Source organism: Loxodonta africana, chromosome 15 (genome assembly GCF_030014295.1).
Source record: "Loxodonta africana isolate mLoxAfr1 chromosome 15, mLoxAfr1.hap2, whole genome shotgun sequence".
In the NCBI taxonomy this organism is placed as follows: domain Eukaryota; kingdom Metazoa; phylum Chordata; class Mammalia; order Proboscidea; family Elephantidae; genus Loxodonta; species Loxodonta africana.
In genome coordinates this window covers 7,544,747-7,561,455 of record NC_087356.1, presented here as the reverse complement: position 1 = coordinate 7,561,455, position 16,709 = coordinate 7,544,747, and the positions used below count along the sequence as shown (strand labels likewise).

Below are 16,709 nucleotides of genomic sequence, written 5' to 3'. Positions count from 1 at the left end.
TGCAGTCATTGCTCTTTGGGGGTTGTTACCATTTGAAGGAACCTAACCTGGGATTTTTTTTTTTTTTTTTTTTTTAACCTGGGATACCTAATCTCTAAGCCCTGGTGACACAGTGGTTAAGAGCTTGGTTGCTAACCAAAAGGTTGGCAGTTTGAATCTACCAGTCACTCTTTGGAAACCCTATGGGGCAGTCCTACTCTGTCCTATAGGGTCACTATGAGTCAGAATCAACTCGATGGCAACAGGTTTGGATTTTGTGGAATCTGGAATACACACTCTCCAGGGGTTGATGGTGGGCAGTTGAAAACCCACACTCCCCAGGCAGCTAGAGGCTTCAGATATCTTCTGTTTAACACCAGAGGTTTTGTCCATTAACATAATGCTTGTTAGAACTAGTTTTTCATTAGGGAAATGAGTGGGGCTCAAGATGTATGGGCAGCCCAGAACAGGAGCTTCTATTCTTGCATAAACAGGGTGTAAGAATCCTTTGGAATGAGGTCTGTGTTTGAAAATGTACTGAGTTTGGACAATTACGGGATGTTTTCACCAAACTCCAACTAGGTTAAATAAATCCTACACTTAGAATATTCCCACATCTGCCTAGAGTGAACCCTTCATGAGAGGTGATCTCCAAATACCTAAAAAGACAGGGAGCTAGGACCCTAGTAACCTTACAACAGGCTGTGTCACTGTTTCTGTGCCTGAAACATGTTTTCTTCGTGCAATGGGAACAAGGTTATTAGCAGATGTCTATAAAGCGTGGAATCGTGACGTGCACCTTGCCGCACCTTGCTTTTTCCCTCAGCTATTTCCGATAGGTTATTCCATATCAGGAAGAAAAGATCTACTTCAGTCCCTTAGCATCTGGGTAGTGTGGCATTGTCTGGGTCTCAACAATATACAGATCCGCCTAAGTAAATATTCCTCAAGGTTGGACTTGTATTATCTGAAAATAGCTTAACTCCTCTATCTCTTCAGCGGTAATTCTCAAAGTAGGTCATAGGGATGCACGTGCTGTAATTGTTGTTATTAGTTGCCATCAAGTCAGCTCTGAGTCATGACGACCCCACATATGCAGAGTAGGACTGCTCCATAGGATTTTCAAGACTTTGACCCATCACAAGCAGATCACCAGGCCTGTCTTCCGAGGTACCTCTGGGTGGGTTCCAACTCCCAAACTTTCAAAGTAGTGGAGCGCTTAACTGTTTGTACCACCCAGGGACAACCTTCAAGGTAATAGATAAAGGTAAATTAATATTTGTGTTCCACCTTCTCCTCCAAAACCTACATGAACTGATAAACCATGTCAGTCAATCAAGAGACACTTCACCAAAGAATCCTGATACAGCCTCGGAATTCTTCTCAATAAAAAGCTCCAAGGAGTCAGTGCTAATAAATTAAAATTAGTATTTGACGCCTGATGTGAAGCCCAGTTGTGCTCTCTAGTCTAAATAGCCTCTTCCTTATGTACTAGCTTTAATATTTTCCTTAAGATTTGTGAAAGGTACTTCCCGTTCACTTTCTTCATTACCTACAAAATGAGATGAATCTTTGCCTTCATTTCAGGAAGGGGGCACTGTGTGTAAAACTGTCTAAAAATCAGTAAGAAAGGTGGCCGTTACCTCCTCACTCTCAAATAACATAAAGTACATTTTAACCAGGCCCATGTAATTTAATTCCGGACACAAGTTTTCACATCCTGTTTTCTCTACCTAAATTCAGAGGGCTGGATCTTTTCTTTTTCAATAAGGCTCTATAAGTCTTCTCTAACTGACCATACTCTTAGGATTTTTCCATTCTCTAGCCAGGAACACAAAATGCTTGGTAACTTTCTGAAGTAAAATTTTAAATCATGAGCTTTAAGAAATTCAGTGTCTTCTATTCCCCACTCAGTACCCACCTCCACGCACACACAAAAAAACAAGACCTTGATATTCTCTGTAGACTACCAATGAAGTATGCTTAGGAATAATTACACACACCTACCTGAAGTGTTACTAAACATCAGTATCAAAAGTGCCAAGGGTAGCCCTCTGGAATACATGTTTAGGATTCAACTGCAAACAGTTTCTCTGAAAAAGAGAAGAAGAGGTTCAGCCAAAGCTTGCAAACAAAAGCATATCTGTACTGGGAAGGAGATATCAAAAGATCTTGTTGCACACAGACTATTGGAACCCCTGCCCAGGGGATTTCATACCCGTTAATGTAGTCACTAATTCTCAAAACTTTCAGCTACATACATCTAATATAACTTCAAGGCAACGAATTTCAACATCCTGAAGAAATCCCTAATAATGTAACTTGTCTAATATAACAAAGCTGATTTACTTTAGGCCTGATCTACTAAATCCTGGCTACAAGGTCAAAGTTGGGGACAATGGTATTTCTAGGAAATTTGCTACTCTATGAATTAAGAGTTCAAGACATACAGCAAGCTGTATGGCAGTTCTGCCCTTGTAAGGGGGGCGGGGGGGTGTGCGTGTGTGCGTGTGCGTGTGAGTATCAACTGCTTTTTCTCTCCTGACACACTCTATGTTTTCTTTTTTTTAATGTTCATCGCAATTTTGAATTGGGTATTGATTTGTAGGCTGAATTTTTAAATATCCACCTTCCCCCAGGATATAAGTTTCTTAGGTTTAGGAAGTCTATTTTTCTTATCACTAAAGCCCAACACAATGCCTAGCACATAGTAAGCACTCATTACTGCTTGCTAATGAAGAATAAGTGTGTGTGTGTCTTAGCTCACATGCTCATACATGTTTATTTTAGGAAAATGGCGAGTCAAAATTGGAGCTTCCCACACTCTACAGCCCTGCTCCACACTGACAGTGATGCCGGAGAACTGAGAGTTGCCCTGAATTTCCATCCTGCTCCAACCTCAATTTTACATTACTAGTTACAGTCTGGGAGAGCAGAACAGCTGGAAGGAAGCAGTGGGAACCACCCACTGAGTCTGAATACTCCATAATCCAGTCAATGCTCCTTCCCCCGCCCCGTGCAGCTAGCTCTTGCCTCCCACGCAACCCTCCCCTGCGTGGAGGGACCTCAACTGATGGAAAGACCTTGGTTTTGGGAACACACAAGTCAGCCCTGACCAGCTGTGCAAGCCTAGGCAAGTTACTTAGAAGTCTCAGGGCCTGTTTGCTCGTTATTAAATGGAGGTGGTAGGAAGCTCTACCTCCAAAGTCATGGACTCATTAAACAAGCTAACATTTCTGAAGACGTATTGGACGCATGCTAGCCTCTCACACTCAAGTAATTCTCCTCCTCTCATCAACTCCCACCCATTTCCCATCCCAAAAAAGGACTATCAATGCCCAAACCATGGATAAAGTTTAATGGCTAACCTACCAAACTGTTTACATCAAATCTTATGAATACCATCAAGAATTTGGTGGGATTTCCAAGAGATAAATAAACATTAATATACAGATAAAGGGGATCAATTTGTATGGAAAGGAGCCTTGGTGTCAGAGTGGTTAAGAGCCAGGCTGCTAACCAAAAGGTCAGCAGTTCAAATATACCAGCCACTCCTTGGAAACCAATAGGGGGAAGTTCTACTCTGTCCTATAGCATTGCTGGCAAAAGGTTGAGTTGGGTTTGGTTTGTATGGAAAGTACCAACTGTTCATAATCAAATTAGAACAGTTCTCTGGTTTGAAACCTACTCACCCACACTCACACGCATTTATTTTATTATTAACTCTGTCTAGTCTTGGACCTCGGGTAGAGAGAAAAGTGTTATTTCCTTTATGTCACTTTTCTGGTTAAGGATGACACAGCTTGTAAAGGGCACAGGTTTTTTTTTTTTTACAATCCACTAAGAGATAAGGTTATTATGAAATTATCGAACATTCTGAAGAGTTAATTTTGAGTTTAAATATGAAACATGTTAAGATCCCAGTATGCAAATTGTCTGCTATTTGCACTGCTCTTTGTGTGTATGATGGAAACCCTAATGGAGTAGTGGTTAAGGGCTTAGACTGCTAGCCGAAATGTCAGCAGTTCAAATCCACGAGGCGCTCCTTGGCAACTCTAGGGAACAGGTCTACTCTGTCCTATAGGGTCGCTATGAGTCAGAATCGGCTCAACGGCAGCGGGTTGGGTGTGTGTACGCGTGTGTGCCGCAATTTCTTGATCCATAGAATGGGGACAATTCCTCCCAGAGCTGATGTGAATGTTACAGGAGTTAATGTCACCAAGTGTCTGGTGAATAATAAATGCCACTAATCTGAAGGATGAGCTATTTTTAGTTGTCTATGTTTCTTTTTTTTTTTATGTTTCTTATTATTTTCTTGGTGACACACAATCAGTGAGTTAAAGAATATATTTTAAAGAAAGATAGATGCATATGCCCAAACTGGTCCAGAAATGTTGTAAGCGTTGATACTCCGTGAACAGGGCAAGGCAGATTCATCTACAACATCCAGGCCAGAGGCAGCCGTTCGCAGTTCCGGTTTGTTTTGGATCTAATTAGGCAGTCCGAGTGGTAAAATGGTACCTGATTATTGTTTAATCCTGCATGTCTTTTAGTGTGAATGAGGCAAAATATCAACCACATATTTTTTAGCCATTTTATCTCCATATTTGTAAGCTATGTCTTTATGTCCTTTTTCCAGTTAATTCTTAGATGTTTAGTGTTGTCCCCAACTTATCTTTCCCTTTTCGTTCCTCTTTTGATGTTTTTCCATAGAGTAGATTTTATATGTATGCAGTCAAAGCTATCATGATTTTGCTTTGTGCTTTTTCCCATTACTTCTAAGTTTAGAACATTCCTCTCCTTTCAGGGGTCAGAGAGATGGTTATCTACATTTTCTTCGTTCTTAACTTTTTCATCCAGCTACAATTAATTTTTTTGCTTCTTCATAAAGATAGGGTCTAACATAACTCATTTTTTCCCAAATAGCTACAGATTATCTCTCTAGCATTTATTAAATAGTCCCTTCCTACCCTTACACTCCTTTGAAAACACAGTCATAATATGGGTTTTTGCTGAGTACTCTATCTAAATGTAACACAGCAGGCTTGGCCGAGAGGGAACACGATGCCTGCGCACAAACACACCCACACACCCATCTCTCCGTTTCCTCACCTTGCTTTGTTTTCCAGTTCATAGCACTTACCGCTAACTGCATACTATTATTCCATATCTGCTTTTTTTTAAAAAAAAAATATTTGTCAAATTAAGGAATGCATTAAATGCATACAATACATACAGTTTCTCATCTAGGTGATTGGGTCCGTTGGCGTGTCTATATAATCTTCCACCCGCAAAATGCTTTTTAATCATGGCCTCTGGAAAAGTGTGTTTTAACAACTGATGTACCAAAGTCGAAGGTACTAGTTCTTACCTGGTGCTTCAAAAAAATAGTGATGCCTGGGCTTTAGTGGGTCTGGGCATCCTGATTTCTTTTTTTTTTTTTTTAATTTCCCAGGTAATTCTAATGTGCAGCCAAGCTAGGGAGCCATTGATCCAAGGTATTTATAAAGTCACAAACTTTCCTAACTCATCCAATGGCATGAAGCTTTCTCCTAAATGAAAAAAAAAAAAAAGACTATCTTCCAAAAACGTGGGACCTAGAGTGAAGGTCAGATACAAACTAACCACCCCTTCTGACCCCCAAGACAGGGCAAGAGCCTCCCCAAGTGGCCCAAGTAGCCAAATGGCCATCTCCTGAGCCCCTGGCTCTGCTTGACTGCCCTTATTTTCAGACTATATCCTAAGCAAAGTGTCATTCTCTAGAAAAAATAATTCACAGAAACCCACGGGTGTTAAGCCACTTCAAAGTTCTTTCAGACAAGGAAACAGAGGCCCAAGAGGTAAAATAGCCAAACCCAGATTACAGCTAGATAATCTGACTCATGCATAAATAAATGTAGATTGCCTCAATGTAAAACACTCTTCTTAGCAAAACATACAAATAAAATGTAATTAATTAAAAATAAAATTAAAATGTAATTATATCCTTACCGTGTTTAGATTAATAGGTTGTTTTCTCAGCCTGTGAAATGATAAAGCAACCAAATTAAGAAAGATGATAAAAACGAACTTTGACATCGCTCTCTCTCTCTCTCTCACACACACACACACGCACACACACACAATTCTACTCTAAGGAAAAAAGAATTTATGTTGAACTAGGTTTCCTATTTCCAAGGCCAAGAAAATCATTTCCATGGCATAGCCTTTGCCACACAAATCTCCACTCTTCTTATCCTTAGGCTTTTCCTCAGCTCCACTTATGCAGGTGAGAGTTTTGCTACCTAGAGCACCCCCCGTACTTCCTCCAGCTGCCAGGCCCTACGATCCTCGCAACTTGGCTCGGTGAAGCTCTCCAAATGCTACTGTCCCCAAACAGTGCATGGCCTGTCCGAGCCTGTACCAGCAGGCATTTTCATACAATTCTTCAACTTGTTCCCAGTGACCAATGAGTTTCCTAAACGCAGGTACCTTGCCCTTCCACTCTGTGTCCCCAGGGGGCTTGTTCTTAGCCTTCATATGGTGTTAGTGCTGGGCGGGTGGGGGTGGGAGGATGAAGGTAGGGAGGTCTCACTCTGTCCCCCAAATTTACACAAACATATATTTACACCTAGTTTTCCCCCAAATTACACCCTCCCAGACTATCCAAGGCCCTCAGTTTGAGAGATGTGGCCCAAATCCTAGCTTCATGTCTGGCACCAAAGGGATATGCAATAGATGTTTGCTGAGAACCCAAGAATTGAGCAAGGGCCCTGACCTGAAGGCAAATGAGTGGAATTAAAACAGTATTCCCGGGTTCTCTATAGCTGACTGGGATGGCACAGTCATTAATTTGATAACTGCGATGCAATCTGCTGAGGGTTGTTCTAACTTCTGGAGGTATAAAAAACAAACAAAAAATAAGGTCAAAGGTTTTGGAGTCAGTAAAATTTCGGTGTGAATCTGGGGTTTATTACTTAGCTGGATGCTCTTGGGTAAATTTCTGAACCTCTCTGGGCTTCATGTGGCTTCATCCGGCTAGTAGGAGGGTTACGTAAAAATAATACATGTAAAAACTTTCTATACAGTATCAGGCACACAGTAAATTCTTAATAAATGGCATCTATTGCTTTCACTTTTTATTTCAGCTATTCTCATCTCTCCAGAAAAGGACTGGGGACAACTTAACCTCTAAAGCTATACTATCAGGGGAAGTGGATGCTTTCTCACCAATTTACATCTGTGTATTACCTATATTATATACATACCTATTTTTATGTATTTAAAATAATATACACATACATAATACACATATGCACACACAAACATGTATACGTATTTCATTGTTTAACTCCACTGATGTTGTTTTCAGAATCTCAGCCCCCAAGCCTGGGACGCCTTTGGCCTGGGGTGGGGGGGAGGGAGGCGGGGGAGCAGTGGGAAGGCCGCAGCCCCTGTCCTTACCTTCAGACGGCGCCCCCCTGAGCCTGGGGCGGTGGCGGCTGTCACTCCTTCCCCACCGGTCGCGATGGCAGAGGTAGGTATTCAGGAAGCAGGTGAGAGGCAGGGATGGGTGTCCTCCGACGGGGAAATGTGAACGGAAAGAGAGGAGCCGGGAGGGAGGCCGCAGGGGATGATTAAAGAGATAAGGCAACTAGAAAGGTTTTTTTTTTTTTTTTTTTTTTTGCTTTTTTAAGGACCTGAAAGTAAGAAGAAGAAGAAAAAAAAGCGTGCGTTGGCCGCTGGTAGCGAAAATCGGCTGGGGGAGGCTGCGGGCGGGGATGTTCCGGGTCCGGGGCGCCCGGGCTCAGGGTGAGCTGGGTTCGGGGTGCCTTCCGGGTCGGGGTGCGCTCCGAGTCGGGGTGCGCTGCGGATCGGGGTGCGCTCCGAGTCGGGGTGCGCTGCGGATCGGGGTGCGCTGCGGGTCGGGGTGGGCCGCTCGGCTCCCGGCGGACCAGGTACCAGCTGCTCCACCAGGCGTCCCGCCCGCCACTTCCCGGCGCCGCGCGATCGCAGGGGCGAGGGGGCACAGCTGGAAAATCTGGCCTACCCTCAGCCCGGGCGACAGCGGGGCCCCCACGCCGTCGGAACCCTCCCGGCGGCGGGGGCCGGGTGGCCTGCACGGCCGGGGGCGTCTGTGCCCCGCGCGCACCGGCGCTCCCTTGTGGCCGCGGGGCTGCACGCACGGAGTAAGGCGCGGAGAGCCAGCCGGCTCGGAGCAGAAGTAAGGTTTGCCCTTCAGGGGAAGGGGCTGCGGGAGGGCTGGGAGGAAGATGGGAGCGGAGGTGAGTCCCAAGGTACCCAAGGCTCCCTGAGGTGAGCCACAGGTGGTGGAGAGGGTCAGTAGTACCAAGTACCCAGGTCTGCCCTGGGGCCTTCTGCTTCGCTCGAGGAATTTGGGGGAAGAGGGTTCGCTTTTTGGAGATAATAGAGAGGTGTACAAAAACCAAGCCAGTCGCCGTCAGTTCCGAGTCAGGGCGCCCCTATGTGTTCCAGAGTAGGCCTGTGACCTTTCAGAAGCAGATCTCCAGGCCTTTCTTCCGAGGTGCCTCTGGGTGGGTTCGAACCATCAACCTTGGGGTTAATAGCCTAATGTTAGCAGTCCAGTGCTTAGCCATCTGCACCATCCAGGGACTCCAGGTGTGCACAAGTGTCATATTGAGATTTTAAATGGATTAGAAAAAAAGAACCCCAAAAGCTATTGTGTGTTTCTAAATCCTTAGGGTGTGGTAGAATTCAGGACAGATGCTCGGTCTGATTGGTAGTTGGGCCTTTCATTGTTTTTTTACCCAATGCCATTCACCATAAAATAAAAGGTAAAAATCACATAACTAAAATGAAATAAAAAAAAAGCATTTAATTAAAGCCAACACCCTTTCTTCATAAATAACCCACAGAAAACTGAGACTAGAAAGGAATTTTCTTAATCTGGTAAAGCATACCCTATAGGTAACTTTGGATTCCCTGGGTGGTGTAAACGGTTAATGTACTCAGCTGCTAACCAGAAACTTCAAACGCACCCAGAGGCACCTTGGAAGAAAGGCCTGGTGATCTGCTTCTGAAAAATCAGTCACCGGAAACCCTGTGGAGCACAAGGCCCCTCTGGCACACAGGGGGTCGCCATGAGCTGGAGTCAACACCGTGGCAACCGGTTACAGGTAGCTTAATGGGGAAGTACTGAATTTTTTTCCCTAAGATTGGAACAAGATAAGAATGTCAGCTCTCGCCAACAACAATTGTTTTGAAATAAGTCAAGAAATAAATAGAAAGCATAAATACTGGAAAAGAAAAACTACTAGTTTTTGTGGATGGCATGATTGTATGTAAACTGGCCTTTTTCACAAAAAGTATGTGAAATCTACAAAAAAAAAACTACTGGAAATGGTGAGTTTTACAAATTATTGGAATACAAGGTCAATTCGCAAAATCAACTAATTCTATATATACATATATATTCTATATATTAGTGATAGCAAGTTAGAAAATGAAATTTGTTTAGAAGTACCACTTAGAATAGCATACAAAATCAAGTACCAAAAAGTAAATTCTCTGAAAGACGGACATGATATTTACTATGAAAATGCTGGAACATTGCTAATAGAGGGTACAGAAATAGACCCTCACATATATGGCTAATTGGTTTTTTGACCAAGGTACCATGTGAATTCAATGAGGAAAGAAAAGACTCACAAATGTCACTAGAAAAAATATGCATCTCTACAGGGGAAAAAAAAGGAACCTTGGCCCCTACCTTATTTCATAGACAAATAGTCGTTCAACATAGGTCAAAGACCTAAACATAAACGCTGGAGCCACGGATCTGTCATTAAAATGCATAGGAGAATATGCCCGTGATCTTGGGTAGGCAGGCAATTCTTAGATGCGACCTAAAAAGCATTAATTATGTAAAAAGATTTTGAATTGGATGGCATCAAAATAAAACATCTGCTAATCAAAGACACCATTAAGAAAATGAATAGGTAAGTAATAGCCTGGAAAAATACTCACCTTGCATCTATCTGACAAAGAACTTGTGTCTAGAATACATAAGAAACATATACGCATTATGAATATAAAGAAAAACAACACAATTTAAAAGTGGGGAAAAGATTTTAACTTCACTGAAGATACATAAATGGCTAATAACCAAAAAAAAGAAAAAAAACAAAAAAACCGTTGCCATCAAGTCGATTCTGACTCATAGCAACCCTATAGGACAGAGTAGAACTGCCCTCTCGTTTCCAAGGAGTGGAAGGATTTAAACTGCCGACCTTTTGGTTAGCAGCCAAATGCTTTAACCACTGGCTCCACCAGGGTTCCAAATACCTAATAAGAACTTGAAAAAAAAAAAAAAAAGCTCAATATCATTAATTGTCAGGGAACTGCACGTAAAACCCACAATGAGGTTCACTTAAAGCCCATTTAAATGGCTAAAACAATAAGAAATCTGACAAGAGCACTCATATTTGTGAGAATGTGGAGCAATAGAATTCTCATGTGTAGACGGTGGGAAGGTAAAATGGTAGAGATATTTTGCAAAACAATTTGTCCATTTCTTAAAAGGTTAAACACACATCTACCCAATGACCACTTCTAGGTAGTGAACCAAAAGAAAGAGCACATTTACAAGAGTGTTCAAATCGGCTGTATTCACGATAGCCACAAATAAGAAACCACTCTATGTCCATCAACGGGAAAGTGATTAAATGAATTGCTGTATAGCCGTACAATGGGATACAGCTGAGGAACATGATGGACCCCGCTATTGAAAAAGCAAAACATGACTGAATTGCAAAAACTTTGTGTCATGTGAAAGTAGCCAGACATAATGCTGTATAGCTCCGTTGACGGGAATTTCAAGATCTGACAAAAGTCACCTCTTTCTAATTCCATAGAAATCAGAACATTATTTCCTACTGGGATGGCGAAGGGACTGACTGGGGAGTGACAAGGGGTGTTTTTGGGGTCACGGGAATATTTCTGTCTTATTTTGGGTGATAATTACACAGGTGTATGCAATTGTCAAAACTCATGGAACTCTTAGGACCTGCTTTTTATTCTATGCAAATTTGACTCAAATGAAAATAATTGTGTGTGTATGTATAATTCACAGGAATTTTTACCATGATCAACAAGTTCTGGCCAAATTAACTGTCTTCACATTACCTTGTGTGGTAGCTGAAGCATTGGTGTGCAGATGAAGAACCCGAGAGGGCTTAGTCGTGGTGCTGGCAGGAGAAGCCAGGTCTTCCTGGCCTCACTATGAGAAAGCAGCTTGAAATCACAGGATTGGAGCTAAAAAAGCAGTTGAGCTCAGATTCTCCATCCTCCCATTTTCATTTGCCAAAACTGAGGCCCAGAGAGCTCAGGTGAGTTGGAAAGTGGTGTGCAAATTTAGGAAAAGGAGTGATGGAGGAAAGAGCCCAGGCATGTCAGAGCTCAGCTTCACTGAGGCCTGGCCTCTGTGCGTTCTCTGAACTGCCTCCTTATTCCCCGCAGATCCTCTTCTTCTAAGTTCCCACTGTAAAGCCCTTCAGGGCAAGGACTTCATATAGTCCTTTAGGGTACCCGTGGCACTCCTTCTGCCTGGGAATCTACTTCTGAAGATTACCCAGTAGAAACCCTAAATGGATTGCAACAGAATATTATCGATATAGGGCTGGAAGATGAACCTCCTAGGCTGAATTTTAAAAAAAAAACCCACTGCCTTGGAGTTGATTCCAACTCATAGCGACCCTGTATGAGTCTCGGCTGAATGGCACTCAAAATACACAGTGGCCACAACAATGGACTTGAGCACACCAACCATCATGAAGATGGAGCAGGACCAGGCAACACTTCGTTCTGTTTTACAAGTCGTTGCCATGAGTTGGAGGTGTCTCCACAGCAACAAACAACAACTAATGTTTGTCAAATACTTTCAAAGAAGCTCACAACATAGCCAGTTAAAAATACATTAAAAAATAAGAGACACGGGGCAAATCAGAAACAAAGGTATTACGTAGCCAGGAACGGGAGAGTCCATGTTACTGTATATAGTAACATATACTGTATATATATAGTTGCCCTATATACTAACTGTAGAAATATCCTAAACCTGGCTTTCATGCTTCCAAGTAGATAATAAAATCAGTTCCAAAATTTGCTATATTCATAAATCAAAAACACACCAGTCAGTCTAAGCGGCTGGGGAAACTGAGGCCGGGGACAGTGTACTCTTAGAGGTTCTCATTGAGAAAGGTCACTGGATATAATCAATGCTACAATCAACACAGTGAACTTTCAGAGTAATAACTGTTGCCATTTATTGACTCTTTACTTTGGTACAAATACTTTATATGCTTTTTTTTTTTTAAGCACAGAAACCCAAAGAGCTTGGTAATATACCCATTTTACAGTAAGAAAACTAAGGTTCATAGACATAAGTAAATTGCTGCCTTGGTTTCCTAGGGCTGCCGTAACAGAAAGGCCACAAGTGGGTGACTTCAGAGCACAGGAATTTATTTTCACGCAGTTGAGGAAGCTGAAAGTCTGAATTCAGGGCATTGGCTCTAGAGGGAGAGCCCTGGTGGCCCCGTGGTTAAGAGCTCGGCTGCTAACCAAAAGGTCAGCAGTTCGAATCTACCAGCTGCTCCTTGGAAACCTTATGGGGCAGCTCTACTCTGTCCTCTAGGGTCACTGTGAGTCAGGATCGACTCTGCAGCAACAGGTTTGGTTTTGGTTTTGGCTCACTCCAGGGGAAGGCTCTCGCTCTGCTGGCTCTGGGAGAAGATCCTTGTCCCTTCCGGCATTCCTCCATTCCTTGGTGGTCATCACGTGGTATCTATGTTCCTTGCTTGTCTCTATGTCTGTGCTGCTCCTTATAACTCAGAAGTGATTAGGTTTAAGACACATCCTTCACTGATAGGGCCTCATTAACATAACCAACTCTATTCCCAAAAGAGATTACATCTACCGGTATTAAAAAAAAAAAAACACCTGTTGTGGTCAAGTCAATTCCAACTTACAGCAACCCTGTAGGACAGAGTAGAACTGCCCCTAAAGGTTTCCGAGGAGCAGCTGATGGATTCAAACTGCCGACCTTTTGGTTAGAAGCTAAACTCTTAACTGCTATGCCACCAGGGCTGTACAGGTATAGGTGTTAGGATTCCAACACATATTCTAGGGAGACACAATTCAATCCACAACACTTGCCAATGGTCACACAGCTGATTGGTAACAGAGGCTGACTTGGAAATAAAGTTGTCTGATTCCAAATTCTATACCGGGAACCAATCAGCTGAACTACATCCTTTTCAACGGCTAATTCTTTAAGTAACTCAGTATAAGCAGATGGCACCACAGGAAAGCACAATAATCTATCAGGGTAAAGTAGCCAGATTTCGCAAATGAAAATACAAGACAAGTTAAATTTGAATTTCAGATTAAATGTTGTTTATCTAAATTCTACTTTGACTGGCATCCTATATTTTATCTGGCAACCCTAATCCAGGGGTATAGGTTTAGATTATAGGCCATCTAGACAGATGGGTAAATACAGGTACTTTAGGCAAACCAGAAATATTCCAGAAATACGATTTTTTTCAGTCAAGGCTCTGGAAGGTATTAAATGGCTGCGAGTTCAGAGGTCCTGTCAAGGGTCTGGATTGCAGTGCTCTTCTGTCAGTTAAATATGGAATTAGAGACATTATTAAGCAACTAGCTAAGGGTACAGTCTTCATCCGCTAGTAAAATTTGAGGAGCCAACAGGCCTCCCAGCCTGACAGGACACTCTGCTGAGCTCTGAGACCCACTGAAGGCTGCCTGTGGACCCAGGAGAACATGCTCTCCTTCAGAGAACTGAAGGCTCGGGAGGGGGGGTTGGCTGGGCAACTTGACTTTGGTTTTGCCAAAACAGTTTCTCCAAAATGCCCTACTAATTTCACAGAAATGTTATATCAAATGATGTTGTTTCAGCTTGGGGGAAAAAAAAAAAAAACCTTCTAAATTGGGAGATACACCGATATGGTCTTTGCAGAATTATTTATAATGATGAATATTTAACAACTTCCATAACCAATGGAAACCCTGGAGGTGTAGTGGCTAAGAGCTATGGCTGCTAACCAAAAGGTAGGCAGTTCGAATCCACCAGGCGCTCCTTGGAAACCATATGGGACAGTTCTACTCTCTCCGATAGGGTCACTATGAGTCGGAATCAACTCTACAGCAGAGGCCTCATATCCAATAAGAACGGGTAGTTATAATAACTGTGGCACAAGTGTGAGATGGAACATTACGAATATTTTAAAGTGTTAAAAATATTATAATGACACACCAAATGTTTTATATACAAAAATATGTACCGTGTTTGTTGTTAGTTGCAGCCCTCGAGCTGATTCTGACTCGTGGTGACCCCATGTGTGCAGAGCAGAACTGCACTCAATGGGGTTTGCAGCGGCTGTGACACAGTGGTTAAGAACTTGGCTGCTAATCCAAAGGTCGCCAGTTCGAATCCACCAGTGTTTCCTTAGAAACCCTATGGGCAGTTCTACTCTATCCGGTAGGATCTCTATGAGTCAGAATCGACTTGACAGCAATAGGTTTGGTTTTTTGGTTTTTGGTCTTTCAGAAGCTGATTGCCAGGGCTGTCTTCCAAGGTACCTTTGAATGGGTTCAAACCGTCAAGCTTTCAGCTAGTTGTCAAGTGCTTAATCACTTGCACCAGCCAGGGTACATATATCATGCAATTCATCTATATAAATGGAATATGCAATTATGAATTAAAATTTAAAAAAAGAAACAGAAGAAAATTTACAAAAATGTTTCAAAGTGGCAATCTCAGGATGGTGGATTTATGAAAGATTAATTTTTTTTTCTTTCAAACTTACTGTTTTTCTGTAATATGCTTCTATCACTTTTATAGTGAGGAAAACATTTCTAAAGAGAATAAAAATAAATGGAAGAAATCTTGGAACTGAAAAAGCTTGATAATAATGGCAACTGGGATTAGGTACTTAAACAAAATCAGCAATTGTGAGACTGTGAGATAAAGCTAAAATATCACATAAGATATAAAAAAAATTTTCAAAAATCTGGGCACTTTGGGAATATGATTCACTACCAATATTCTGCCTGAGGGAACCTGGATGGTCTTCCAGATCACATGAGCATTTACTTCTAAACCTTTTGGTTTGATGCTCAGGGTGTAGATTATTGAAGAGTAATGACGCAAGAATGAGAACGAGAAAGGGACAGAGATGTGAGAAGAGAGTGTAGTGAAAAGAGCCTCCACTGGAATGGAGAAAAAGGAGCAAAGTGAGAAACAGAAGGAGATGGGAGACATGGAGGGAAAGGAGGGATTGTAGATAAAATCTGGGAGCATTTGGCATCCGCCCAGAATCAGGAACATGGACGTGTACACTAAATGAACCCTAAGGCCTGAATACCCCTCACACTGTTACGTCTTCAGGCCTCAGCTTCCAATGTCTAGTATAGTGGCATAATCCAGCTGGGAGAGGTCAGGAGATACCTAAACTTAGACATACTAGCACAGCAAGCAAGCATTACTGTCTCTGGGCAATCAAGGAAACTGAAGTCTTTTTAGGGAGTTTGTTTGGCACAGGCATCTGGTACCTCACATGCTTCCAGAATTTGGAATTCAGGGACCATTTGTTGGCATCATGGTCTTCCCTCCACTTGATGGTGCCCTGCACCTTCATAAGGTGCTTGAGAGACTCTTGAAACTTCCCAAACTGCAGTCCAGCTTGTTCACTGGGAGCCTCCATTTCAATAAGAATCACCTTAGAGTTGTTCTGAATGAGGGCATTATGCAAGGCCACCTCCTGCTCATAGGCAAACTCCTGGCTGTGCATGACCTGTGGAGTCAGGATAAAAATGTACCTCCTGCTCTTCTGTATGTTGGTCTCCACTGCAGTGGCCACATCTAGTAATGAAAGAAGAGGGGAGGGTTTTCTGTTGTTTCTTTTTTAAATGCAATACTTTGATCATTGATCAATACTGAACTTTTTAAAAATTATTATTCTTATATTCTGGTGTAAGAATCTGACGCGGTTCAATTCGCTTATTCAGAAAAGTGGAAATGTGCTTGGATGGAAAAGCCATTGAGTTCTTAAGCCTTTCACAATGAGCGTATCAGCCCCAATACCCTCTTCTTTCCCCTATAGATCCGACCAAACCAAACCCACTGCCTTGGAGTCGATTCCGACTCATAGCGACCCCATAGGGTTTCCGAGGCCGTAAATCTCTATGGAGGCACACTGCCAAATCTTTCTCCCCTAGAGCCGCTGGTGATTCTGAAGCAAGCACCAACCTTTCTTCTAAGTAAAACAGACAGTCTTTCAAACTAAAAGGGGGTTTACAGACAATTACCTTATCATTTCACGAGAGACTTAGAATTCAGGTCCATTAGCTACCTATGACCTGTTTAGGAGATTGGCTTACATGTTTTAAAGGGGCTCAGAACTCTAACTCTTAAATTGACGAGCAGAAACATAGAAACCCTATGAACTGAACAAAGTCATTAGGGAAGTTCTGGACCCACTTCACCCCATAATGCTCTCTATTTTACGAACGAATTTGGTCCAGACTAGAAAAAACTTAAAGAAGACTGGATCTCCTTTCCAAGTCAGTGTTTATGGAACATCAACCCAGTCAATGGTGATTCCGTATTAGTTTCTGGGTGCAGTTACAAAGAGCACATAAAACACCCAGCTCTTACTGCAAACAGGCTAAAGCCTGGTTAAGGAAACACA

At 42.4% G+C, this 16,709-nt stretch overlaps 2 protein-coding genes across 9 annotated transcripts in view; both read right to left on the bottom strand.

Moving 5' to 3' along the window:
* The window catches only part of IL18R1 (interleukin 18 receptor 1), a 61,863-nt gene extending 54,031 nt beyond the window's left edge, over positions 1–7,832 (bottom strand). For 2 of the 6 annotated variants that reach the window (XM_023552607.2, XM_010593573.3), the window contains exons 1-3: positions 7,423–7,831; positions 5,971–6,001; positions 1,987–2,072 (exon numbers count right to left, since the gene is read on the bottom strand). In XM_023552607.2, the coding sequence (XP_023408375.1) occupies positions 1,987–2,044 (58 nt within the window). In that variant the 5' untranslated portion in view covers positions 2,045–2,072; positions 5,971–6,001; positions 7,423–7,831. The other 4 variants (XM_064268569.1, XM_023552608.2, XM_064268570.1 and 1 more) reach the window with 4 other exon arrangements.
* A 1,692-nt stretch (positions 7,833–9,524) lies between these two features.
* The window catches only part of IL1RL1 (interleukin 1 receptor like 1), a 50,166-nt gene continuing 42,981 nt past the window's right edge, over positions 9,525–16,709 (bottom strand). For all 3 annotated transcript variants that reach the window (XM_064268568.1, XM_023552605.2, XM_010593571.3), the window contains one exon: positions 9,525–15,880. In XM_064268568.1, coding sequence (XP_064124638.1) covers positions 15,501–15,880 — 380 coding nt within the window. In that variant the 3' untranslated portion in view covers positions 9,525–15,500. The remainder of the gene's footprint in view (positions 15,881–16,709) is intronic.